The 12,681-nt window shown below is 39.1% G+C and overlaps 1 protein-coding gene across 2 annotated transcripts in view; it reads left to right on the plus strand.

Moving 5' to 3' along the window:
- The first annotated feature begins 1,001 nt into the window (after window positions 1-1,001).
- The window catches only part of RNLS (renalase, FAD dependent amine oxidase), a 287,408-nt gene continuing 275,728 nt past the window's right edge, over window positions 1,002-12,681 (plus strand). For both annotated transcript variants that reach the window (XM_060102407.1, XM_060102417.1), the window contains exons 1-4: window positions 1,002-1,226; window positions 2,112-2,217; window positions 2,821-2,963; window positions 7,033-7,191. In XM_060102407.1, the coding sequence (XP_059958390.1) occupies window positions 1,109-1,226; window positions 2,112-2,217; window positions 2,821-2,963; window positions 7,033-7,191 (526 nt within the window). In that variant the 5' untranslated portion in view covers window positions 1,002-1,108. The remainder of the gene's footprint in view (window positions 1,227-2,111; window positions 2,218-2,820; window positions 2,964-7,032; window positions 7,192-12,681) is intronic.

Raw genomic sequence — 12,681 nt, forward strand, 5'->3', positions numbered from 1 at the left:
TAACTGAATGTAAGGATGAAGATATAGTATGTATGCAAATCGACTGTTTACATTTCATGGGACACAGTTACAAGTTAAACAAGACCTCGTATTTGTGGCCCATCTTGGCTAAGTTTTTATCTACCATGGACAGATGGTGTTGGGTAGTGGAGGGCAGTGTGAAAAAGGAGGCAAGTGTTTCAGAAAGCAAGGAGACTTAAGGTGGACCCCTTGATGGCAATCTTCTCCAGGCCCAATTTCTTCAAACTGAGAAAAGGAAACATGTATAAACCAATGAGGAGAATCTGGATTTTTATACATGGCCTTGAAATCCTAGCTAGCCATGGGACCCCGAATCATTCTCATGGCTACATAAGGTAGAATGGCCAACCATCACCAAGTGATTTAAACCATTAGCTTGGATCTTGATGTTTTTGGTTTTTAAAGCTAGACCTTTGATGTTTGGCCTGATAGCTACACATGCTTGTCCGATCCATTACATTAACTTCACAAAAAGACAACACCACATTTGGGCTTGATTTAGCATTTTATGATTGACTTTTACTAGTTTTACAGCACAATTTCTATAGGCATAAGCTTTTCATTGTCCTAACATTTCATAATAAAGATGATTGTGAGTTGGTGTATTTAATTGTATTATACTGATATGATATTTAACTTGATATATTTAAGATACATACTTTAAAATATGTAGGGAATGATTTGAAATGAATAAAGTTATATACATTTCAAAGTTTTTGCCTGCAGCAGTGTAGGCAAAACAGTGCCTACCCTGTGGCGAGGCGAGGTCTCACACTCTGACCTACATGATTTACAGGTTCTGGGGGGCGAGGGGCAGGCTGGAATTCACAGCTTATCGGATGGGGCCAGCCTGTCTTGGAAGCCAGCTCCTGGCCCTCAAACCAAGGGGAAGGCCAAGGTTTGCTGGTCTTCAGCGCTGATCATCCCCTCAGCCCCGGTCGCCTCCTCTCCGCCCCCTGCAGGCCAGCCGAGGAACTGCTCAGGGATCGGGTGAGGCCCGGAGCGCGGAGCCGACATCTCTAACCCGCTGAGCTTTGGCTGTTGCACCTACTGCAGGCCGGCCACCCCGCCGCGGAGACAGCGGGCCATGGCGCGGGTGCTGATCGTGGGCGCCGGGCTGACGGGAAGCCTGTGCGCAGCGCTGCTGAGGAAGGCGGCGGCCCGTCCTTTGCACCTCGCTGTGTGGGACAAGGCTGGGGACTCAGGTGGGTCGTCTCCTGGCCGAAACGGGAAACGCGGGGAAAAGAAGCCGGCGGGGACCATGGCTTCTGAAGTGGCCTGGGCCCTCCCGGAGTAAGTCTGTGAAGAAAATCCAGCAGCTCGGCGGGCGTCTGGTCATGTGATCGGAGACTTCCGGCGCCCGTGAGGCCTGAGAGGGCGCGCGGGTGGAAGCGGCGACCCCGGCTGGGCCGGGGGGTGGGGCGGGAGTACCGAGAGCACTTCAGAGGGCGGCCTGAGCGGCCTGGGAGGGATCCTGACTGGAGTTTGCAAAGCCTGGGCCTGCCGCTGTCGCTAAGAAATGGATTTTTTTCTTGGCCGCTCTGTGCCTGGGAGGCTTATCTCTAGATTATGAGAATCCTCAAGTGCCCGTTGACCAAGACTTTACGAAGATCTAGTTGACAGCATCCTGTCACTTTCCTGAAATCTGACTGCAAGAGGGAAAGCATTCGTTGATTCGTTCATTCTGACATTTCATTCATTATTTTGTTTTCTTTTGCCCGTTCGTTCATTCCTTTTACTCAGGTAAATAGATGCCTCAGTCACAGTGCTGAAGGGTGGCGCATTATTCATGTGTTCTTTTAAACAAATCTCACACTCAGTGACCAAATTGTCTCTTAATTAATTCCTGACAATGTTAGATGACAAAATCTTCAGTATAAAAAAACGTTTTCTAGATGTCTGTAATCTGGAGAAAACAGAATATTTAAAAATGTATTAATTATTATGAAAGTAAAAAATTTAAAAAAAATTTTAAAATATTTCCTCAAACAGTTCTAAGTAATCTATTTGTGGTAACCTGGGGTGAATAGCGTCAACTGCAAAAGGTTCATTCTAATGCACTAAGACATTTTCCTGGGGACTAATTCAAGGGGGAAGAATGACCACAGCCTGCAGTCCTCATAATCCGCAGAGCACAGTGGACTTGGGTGCCCAGTACATCACCTGCACTTCTCATTATGCCAAAAAACACCAGAGGTGAGTTAGTCGAAAGGGGTGGAATCTGTCTTACTGGTTGTAGGATGTAAAAAGATACAAATCATCCATTTTTAGCAGGGTTAAACTTTGACTCTTGTAATATCGTGAAATTATGTTATCATCATTGATCGTATTAGCAGTAAAAGGTTAACCTGAGTAAAGCGGGAAAACTGTAATACATACCTCATCCAATTGTGACCATCAGATGAGGTGTTGCATGGAACATAGTAAGGGCTCAATAAATAAGAGTTCGTATGTTGGTGCTGAGGAAGAGGACAGATAGCTGTGATGGAAGTCAATCTTAACCAGCTTTAAAACTGGTGTATTGAATACCTTTCTTTTTATTTTCACTGACTTTAATTTTGAAATATATGAGAAAATAGACCTTTGACTAAGATTAGCAAAAGACTATGGATTCTCAAAACATTTCCGTTCTTCACCTGAATTATAGTTTTTATTAACACAAAACATATGTTGAGTTGTTCATAGGAAGATTTCTAGTTATTATTTAGGATTGTAATCTCTAAGAATTCTTGGAAGAGAATATAGTATTTAGAGCTAAGTGTAGCATATAGTTATGTTATACATATTGATTTATTTCAGTTTTTATGATGAACTGTTAGCTCGTGGTGTTTTGAAGCCTCTGACCTCTCCTATTGAAGGAATGGTGATAAAAGAAGGAGATTGTAACTTTGTGGCACCTCAAGGAGTTTCTTCAATTATTAACCACTACTTGAAAGAATCAGGTGAGAATAGATTTTTTTCTACCTTCTTTTAAAGTTAGCATTTTAAAATAAAAGTTATACACATAATTAAATACTAATGCTCTAAAGAAAGTTATAAAATAAAGTAAATGTTCTACTCACCACTCAATAGCTAGTTGACTTCCCCTAAAGTAATCATTGTTTCCAATATATGCTTCCAGAAAAATGTTTATGCATCTATCTATTGTTCTACGTGGCTGTCTCTATTTACCTATTCATATATTTGTATATATTCTTTTTTAAAACATAAATGAGGTTATTTTACATAAGCCATTCTATACTTTTCTCATCTATGTTTATAATAAATCAATCTCTATCTCTATCTATGTCTATATATATCCTATTGGTTCTGTTTCTCTGGAGATTCTTGACTGATGCATAATCATAGAGTGAATCATATCTTAGGTCTATTTTCATATCAGCAAATTCAGTGTGCTTCATTCTTTTCAATGCCTGTTCAGTATTACATGGTATGTGTGTATTGTTATTTGGTTAACTGTTAACTTTCTGGTAAGTATGTGGATTGTTTGGGGAGGTGGTGAGGGGTTGTTTTGGTTTATGCGAATACAAATATTACTGCAATGTTTAACCCTGACATACTTTTGAAAGCATATCTGTAGGATCAGTTCCTAGCAGTACAGTAGGTGTGTCAATGGTATGTGCATTTTTTATGTAACTAGGTTGTGCCATCTCTTCCTCTTAAAGAATATCTCATCAATAGTGAAGGAGAACGTCTCTTTCCACACATCCTGATATTATGGAAATTTAAAAATTTTGCCCATGTGATGGGTTAAAATGGTATTTCCTTGTGTTCTGATTTGCATTTACTTAATTATGAATGAGTTTATGCATCTTTGTTTTACTAACCACGTCTGTACTTTTTTTTCTTGTGAATGTCTTATTCATAACCTTTGCTCGTTTTCTATGAGGATTTTCATTTGTTCTTTATATTTATTATAAGTGTTTTAAAATGGATTTTTTTGAAAAAGATGATAAATAATCTTGGATGATAAATGATTTATTTTTTAAAACAGAAATAGGCTTCTTGATGAATCATAAATAATTGCCCAACTGAAGATCACTGAGGAAAGGTATAAGGCTGAGTATTTGTTTTGTTTCATAAGCTATTTCTAGAATAGTTGCTGTTTTGGTCTCCATCATCAAATATTACTAATTGGGAACTCTGAGAATCCCTGATACTGGGCATGGGAGGGGCCGGTGAGATTGAATATACAACATGAGGACATAGTAAATACCATTCTGGGTGAGGCCATTTCTCCATCTAGGATTTAGTCTATGATGGTGTATTCATCAGGATTTTCCAGAAAAACAGAATCAAGAGGATATATATATATATATAAAGATTTATCATATAGAATTAGCTTATGTGATTTTGGAGGCTGGCAAGTCTGAAGGTCTGCTGGAGACCCAGGAGAGTTGATGGTTTAGTTTCAGTCCAAAAGCCTGAGACCCCAGAGAGCTAAAGGTACAGTTCCAGTCCAAAGGCTGGTGAGCCTGAGACCCAGGAAGAGCTGATGTTTCAGTTCAAGTCTGAAGGCAGGAGAATAAAACAATGTAAACAATGTCCCAGTTCAAAGGCTATCAGACAGGAAGACTTCTTTACTCCTGGGAGGGTCAGCCTTTCTGTTTTATTCAGGCCTTTGATTGATTGGATGATACCCACCTATGTTAGGGAGGGCAACCTGCTTTACTCAGTCTACCAATTTAAATATTAGTCTCCTCTAAAAACACCCCACAGACATACCCAGAATAATGTTTGCCAAATATATGGGAACCCCCATGACTCAGTCAAGTTGACACATAAAATTAACCATCACAGATGGTGACACCATTTGGATATTTTGTAGAATGTCACCATCAGCTTCATATATTGCCACCATACAACTTGAAAAAAAAAATCTCATTTCCATCATGATTTTTACTTAATCCAAATTAGATGTGCATACTTACTAAAATTTCCAAGTACTTACTAATTGTATTATATATCTAGCCATCCATGCATGCATACATCCATTCATCCAATAAACATTTGCTGAGTGCTTACTATATACTGTTTTAGGCACTAATGATACATGAACCAAAGTCCCTGCCTCTTATAGCTGAGGGACACTCCTTGAATACATTGTACCTACATCCTTTTGTGTTACGTGTTTGGGGGACTATATGCTTTATTTTCCAATTTTGCTTTGGAAACTCTTGGCAGAAGAGGTCATATTTAATTATTTGTAGCTCAAACAGAATCTAATAGTACCTTGTACATAGTAGGTAGGTATAGTGATATAGCTTTAGATTTCTAAGATATATAAATATACATATATTCATTCTAACTTAGCCAATTCTTAGTAAAAACCTATTTATTCTTTCAATTTGTGCAGTCTGTTGAGAGTGTGAGTACTTTAGATTTCTTATCACTATGTAAAATATTTATTTCAAAAGTAACTTTTAAAAAAGAATTACATACTACTGGTAGAAAATTTGGAAAATACAGAAAAATAGCAGGGGAAAGTGTCACTATAATATATAAATCAACAATAAGTCCATTTTGTGACATACTTTCTGCTTTTTTAAAAAATGAATTTTTATATAATTGAGTTCAAGGTCTACATATTTTGAGTCTACATATTTCAAGGTCTACATATATTGAGAGATTGACCCCTGGGCCTCATTCCTTCTACCATATTTGCATTTGATTTAAAAAATTTGTAATTACTATGTTGTAGAGTTATTCAAGGGAATGTGAAAGATGTAAAGGTATATGAGATATGGAGACCTGACATGGAGGAGCCCAAGAGAGTATTTTGGGATAGATAAGACACACCTAAAGCATAGAGATACTTTGGATCAATGTCAGAATGAGTGGTAAAGGCAGTGATTGTCGAGATGAGAAGGATCACATTGGGCTGGAGTAGCTACGGAAAGGAAGCTTCATGGCAAAGGTTGGATTTAAGCTGGATGTTTAGTGGCTAGGAGCACGAGGTGTCCCATGCAGTGATGGACAGGATCTTTCATTGTGCTTTTCCCCCCTTATTCCATTTTTATTTATTTCTTTTCTATTCACGAGGCCAAATAAAAGTAGATTTGCTTTAACATCATATTTTTCTCACAACTGGAATGTGAGGTAAGTACTAGTATACCAAGGAGACTTAATGATCCAATTATATTTTCCTATCTTTCAGTTTATGGTTCATGATTCAGTCTTTTAAACAAATATTGATTAAATACCTAGTACATGCCAAGTCCAGTACTTTATATGCTATATGCTATATATAGAAAAAACAGGCATAATTTGTGGCTTTTAAGTTAAAAGGGAAGAAAATATTAATCATATAACTACTCAAATAATTATTAAAATATCTTTGTGATAAATGCAAATAAGGGAAATGCTATGAGAGAACATTCCAGATTGTATTTCTCTTCATTTTGATTCTTTGTCATAAAGGTAATCGATCTATCGATGAGACTTGGATTTCTCTTCAGAGTTTTTTTTTTCAGGTTTAATAGGGAATATTGATACTTTTAATAGGGAATATTGATACTTTTAATAGGGAATATTGCTCTTTCTTGGTATTACTAGAGAGAATTCTTTACAGCTTTACTAAGATGTATACTTGCTCTACAAAGATAATGAACTTTAGAGTCAGGTGGATGTGGATTTAAATCATGGCGTGACATTTCTAAATCTGTTTCCTTATCTGGGAAATGAATTTGTATAATGTATATCAAGTGTTTGGCATAGTCTTGACATACAGTAGATGATTAATGAAAGATATCTATGGTTTCTATTATTATTAGTTGTAGTAGTAGTATTTTTTTCCCCCAGAGCAGGCATTGTTAGGGAGGTCCAAGGGCGCCAGAAGGGAGGGATTCCCATTAAACGAGATAGAAAGTAAAGAAAGTGAAGCCCAGGGGCTGTACAAGATGCACTTTACCATTTTATTCATCTGAGTGGATCCAGTCTGTGACTCTTCTCTTCCCTCTCATTCGTATGGAAAATCCTGATGATGTGAATATGATTTTGCTTTTGGAACAGGTGCTGATATCTACTTCAGACAGTGTGTGACCCAGATCAACCTGAGAAATGACAAGTGGGAAGTCCTCAGGGAAACAGGCTCCCCTGAGCAGTTTGATATTGTTGTCCTCACGATGCCAGCTCCTCAGATTCTGCAGCTTCAAGGTGACATCGTCAACTGTGAGTCTCAGCCTGCACTGTTTACCTTAGGGAATGGGCTCCCTTTGATAGAGCGTGAATTCAGTTTAACTGACTTAGCAAAGGGTGTATTAGGGATTCTACTGATTTGCATGTTTTAAAAACTGATACTATGGCCTGGTTCATTGTATTAGTCTAGGTCAAATTGAAATCCAGATTTTTAAAAACCCACTTAAAAATGGAATATTTCTCTTTTTTTCCTTGCCTTTAAGAAGTAAGTATTTTTGATGGAGATGTAGTAGTTTGGCCCAAAAGAAGAACAGTCTCTTTGTGGCCATTCTGGAAAAAAGAAGGTTTTTATGATATAAGCATTGATTATGTGACAAGCCTGGTAAACCTTACCTTGGATTGTTCTTGAGTGTGAGTCTCATGTTCTTCCCTGATTGTGATTTGTTGACTCACCTTTCACCTGGCTTCTCCCACCTCCTTTTTAAAAAAAACAGCTTTGAGACTAATTCACATACCATACAACTCATCCATTTGAAGTGTATATGTCAATGGTATTTAGTATATCCAACGACATACTGCAACCATTCCCACACTCAATTTTGGAATATTTTCATCACTTCAGAAAGACACCCCATATCCTAAAGCTCTCACCTCCATCCCTCATCTCTGCCTCCAACTCTAAGCAAACAGTAATCTATTTTCTGTCTCTATAGATTTCCCTGTTACCTGGATTCTTTTTTTTTTTGCGGTACACGGACCTCTCACTGCTGTGGTCTCTCCCGTTGCGGAGCACAGGCTCCGGACGCGCAGGCTCAGCGGCCATGGCTTACGGGCCCAGCCGCTCCGTGGCATGTGGGATCTTCCCGGACCGGGGCACAAACCCGTGTCCCCTGCTTCGGCAGGCAGACTCCCAACCACTGCGCCACCAGGGAAGCCCCTACCTGGATTCTTAAGGAAAGCTTTTCTATAGCTCTGCTTTGTATCTACCTATGCCAGGTTTAACTGATTATTCTCCTCCCTTTCATCATGTCTGACTGACCCTGACACATAAGTCATTGATTTCTGGAGGATACCTCATCTTGCTTTGAAGTCCATGAGTTATAACAAAACAGAGTCTGGTGATGGTGGCAAAGCTTTGGGGATATGACATGCCTGTAGCTTTTGACTTTGTGGCATGACTGAAGGTGATATTGGATTTGATTGAGAAATAGCCTTTTATGCCACTGTTAGAAAGAAAACTAGTAATGAATATGGTTTATAGATCCTAGATTTAGAACTGTAATAGAGATTGTTCTCTGAGGAAGAATGTAGCTGCATATTACATCTTGAAAGCAGTTTGAGTATCAGTTCTACCATGCAGTAACAATATATAGCTTCTTTTGTTGTACAGTCTGAGACAGTAATATAGAAAGGATTGGAATGTTTATTAGATAGCTATAGGCAAAGTAAAAAACGAATTTCAAAGATCTCTTTCATGAGTCTACCTCTAGTGTGTTGCCAAAGTCACTTTAAAGTAGGATAATTTATTGCCTTGGATTCTGTAATAATTGGATTGTCGGCTCTTTATGATGAAAAAGTTTAAGAATGATTGACTTAGTACTTTTGACTAAGAGTAAGGACCTTTGGGGGGTTTTACTGGCTCAGTTCAGAATTGGACCTCATGCAAGCAATTCTGTGTTTGCTTCGTTGTTATGAAATAACCCATCTTAGCAGTAAAGGTTTAAAACAGAATGTCCTAACATGACCCTTGAATACCTGTGGGTCTAAAACAAAGGGATTAAAAACATATGATTTCTATTTATCTTATAAATCTCAATAAGGACCTCAGTATGAGGAATTAGCGTCATCTCTCTGTTTCTCGAGAACCTTAAATACACTCTTGTTTGCTTATTAGACATCTTCAGTTTCTTGAAAGACCTCCATTTACAAAGCTATCTATTGCCATCTAGTGGACACAGTATATATTGCAGTCCTCCTCCACATTTTTTTAACTAGAGAGAACTATGAAGATGACCGAAATATAGGCTATAAAACTATCTGTAATATAATTCACAAAACTCCATTCACACAAGGAAATAAATTTAGGTCCATGATAATTAACTTACTCAAAAGTTCATAGCTAATTAGTGACAGAACTAGGGCTGTGCTACAGGTCTCACATTCATACCAACTATTAGCAGCCCTGTGTCTTTGGCTTTCTTTGTGCTTGTCTTTTCATTCTCTCTGTCTCTCTTTTTAAATCATGTCTACTCCTTAGAATCAATATAGTACCATCTCTTACATGAAAGACTTCCCTTTTGATTACAGTGTGGTCTAGATTTTCCCTTATCCATCCTCCCTTTCCCTATTTTCCTTTTTACAAAAGAAACAGAGCTAGTTTTTTTTTGGCAATTACTTATTACACTTACTACATTCTCCCAGTTAGGAGAACAGGGAAGCTTTATGAACTATATAGTGAACCTCTATGATTCATGATTTGCCATCTGGTTCTATAACAGTGCTACTCTCTATATATTAATATTATAAAAGCGAACTCACTTAATCCTCACAACAATCCTAATTACTATTATTTCCATTCTTGGTGGTGATGCTGAGATGTGAGCCTTAGTAGTGTGACTCCAGAGCCCATACATGTAACCACCGTTATACACGGTGTCAGACTACCCTATTATTGATTGTTTCATGTATTTGTGAGTTCCCACAGTGTCCCGCTCATTCTTTTTTTTTTTTTTTTTTTTTTGTGGTACGCGGGCCTCTTACTGTTGTGGCCTCTCCCGTTGCGGAGCACAGGCTCCGGACGCGCAGGCTCAGCAGCCATGGCTCACGGGCCCAGCCGCTCCGCGGCACGTGGGATCCTCCCAGACCAGGGCATGAACCCGTGTCCCCTGCATCGGCAGGCGGACTCTCAACCACTGCGCCACCAGGGAAGCCCAGGAGTGCATATTTTTAAAGGTCTCCTAATGAATAATCTTCCTTTATAGTTTGGTATGCTATCTCACATCCTTAAAACCAGAATGCTAATTTATTTTTTTATGAAACAAAAGGAAAGAAGGAAGGAATGAAGAAAAGGGAGGGGAAAGGAAGGAAGGAAAAAAGAAAGAAAGAGAGACAGAGACAGAGGCAGAGAGACACAGAGAGAGAAGGAGACAGACTGGGTCTGGAGCTGGACTCCCCGTGTGAGAGCCACTCCTTCTATCCCCGTGTAGACTCACGTGCATTCCTGCTCTGACCAGATGAATCCATAGAGGTGAGAACCATATTCATCTGAGCAGAAACATGTCAGTAACCCTCCGGGGAGAAAATGTGCTAGTCCTGCCCTACCCTTACCCCATAAAACACTGCTAATTTTGGACCAAAGCCCTCAAGCCCCCTAACATTACTTCAGAAAGCAGACAAATGAGAGCAAAAGTGTGGTCCATGCTGAGCATGTGGCCACAGATCAGGAGAGTTGCCAAAAAGAGAGTCGAGAGAGACAAGGAGAGTCATCTAGCTGGCCTCCTTTCTTGAAGAATCCTGGTCTCCTCTGGGTTCCTTGAATGAACCACACATTCTTCATCTGTGCATTTACTCACAAAGCTCCCGTTGCCTGGAACAATTTGACACATCCTTTGTGTTCTCTGTCCTTCAGGACCCAGCTCTGGGCCTCTGAGTTCTTCAGAGCTTCCTGGGGGCTCTGTGCTTTTTGTCTGAGCTCTTGATTATGAATGAGCTCTTGGTTATGAATAAGCAAATGGTAGTGGGGGAGATGTCTCTGTAGATGATTCATTATTATCAGTCAAATGTGTGCCCACAAAAAGGCAGCCAGAAAAATCCTAGTAAGGATTTTGGATATCAGTAATAAGGATATTGGAAACACAGTGAGAAACATTACTTTGCCCTTGTGCAAAACAATGGTGTATTTGTATCCAGAATATCGTATGGTCATGTTGAGTTAGAATTTACAGCACTAGGGTGCAAAGGATTGTCTGTTCCTTCATTTCTCTAAATATACAAATTATCTGCTTAGAGCGTCTTTTTATCCACCTGATAGGAAACCCACCCTCAGTCATCATTAGAGCTGCCTCCCTTCCCTTTGGGATCACACAGGAACCTCAGGCTTTTGTAGTGCCAGAAAACAGGGGAGGTGTGGGGCGTAAGTCCATAAGGTTGCCATCATTATTGCTCCTCCTCTGCTGTGTGGGGCTGGGCCAGCCCTGGTCCTCTGACATGGGTTAGACACATTGCCTTGTGTGGACTCAGGGATGCCTTTCAAGGGATAACACTGTACTGACACTGAGATCTTTCCACTGCTCTCCAGGGTGAGAGACATTCTTCAAAGGCATTCTGCAGCAAGATCCCAGCTGGGCTGGGTACACAAGTGAGAGCCAGGTCTCTCTCTCTCTCCCCCAATTCCCTGTCCCTTAAACATTTCATCTCCACTCCATACCCACTCCCACTTTCAGGAATCCACTAGCTGAATCCAACTTAAGACTCTGAAAAAGAAAGACACTTCACTTTTGCACGTCTGTATGTGAGGCGGAAGGCATCCCAACCTTTAGAAACACAACAGTGAGCATCTCTTTCCTAGATTGGAGGGTGGAGAAAGGAGAGTTGATTTTCCCTAAATGACTTCTTTTGGTGAGTTCTTTAATTTCTGGTTGCTATATTATAGCAAAGATGTAATAAACCTATAGGTCTCAAGAATGCAAACTATAATAACTAAAGGATGCATACATGAATACAGTCTAAAAGAAATGAAAAATCCTTTATCTAGAAATATAAAACTCCACAGTTGTACAATGGAGATTTACAATGGCAATAGAGATATATGTATACATATACATGTATATTTAATTATAAATTAGGAGAATCTGAAATTGTTATTAAAATTCTAGAATACAACACCAAAGGAAGAACAGAAACCTTCAAGCCTTAAGGTACATAGTTTTAGACTAAGGAAATGCCACTTTACTTCAAAGTACAGAAGTTTTCAATCCAATAAAATATTATTCATTTGACTGCATCTAAAAAATGCTTACTTGGCTTACATTTTAAAAATTGAAACACTTGTTCGCCTGAAGTGTAGTCATTTAAAAGTTTCAGTAAATTCACAGATGGTAGGTTTTTAATGAACTATTAAAAATCCTAGGGGTACATTTTTAACTTTCTAGAGATGTCCTAGTAAATAACCACTTTCTCAGTAGTCACCTACGTACTATCCCCCTCTTTTCTCACATCGGTGCTCTAGCAAGCAAAACAGAACTCCTCAGGCTGTCCCCTCACTCTGTTTTTCTTTCTAACCCCTGGCTACATACTCTGGCTTCAGATATTCTACCTTAATTTGCACCTAATGCTGTACTTGACGTACACAAAATTGTTCAGTATCTTTCTTCTTTTAATATTATGTGATTTTTGAATTTGAATTTTATTTTATAATTAATACACTTTATTGATGAAAAACTTGAAAGTAAAAAGAAAATAAAATGCATTCATAATTCCAGCCCCATGGATCTTAACCCAGTTAATACATATTTCTAGGTATTT

Source organism: Mesoplodon densirostris, chromosome 1 (assembly GCF_025265405.1).
Source record: "Mesoplodon densirostris isolate mMesDen1 chromosome 1, mMesDen1 primary haplotype, whole genome shotgun sequence".
NCBI classification, from domain to species: Eukaryota; Metazoa; Chordata; class Mammalia; order Artiodactyla; family Ziphiidae; genus Mesoplodon; species Mesoplodon densirostris.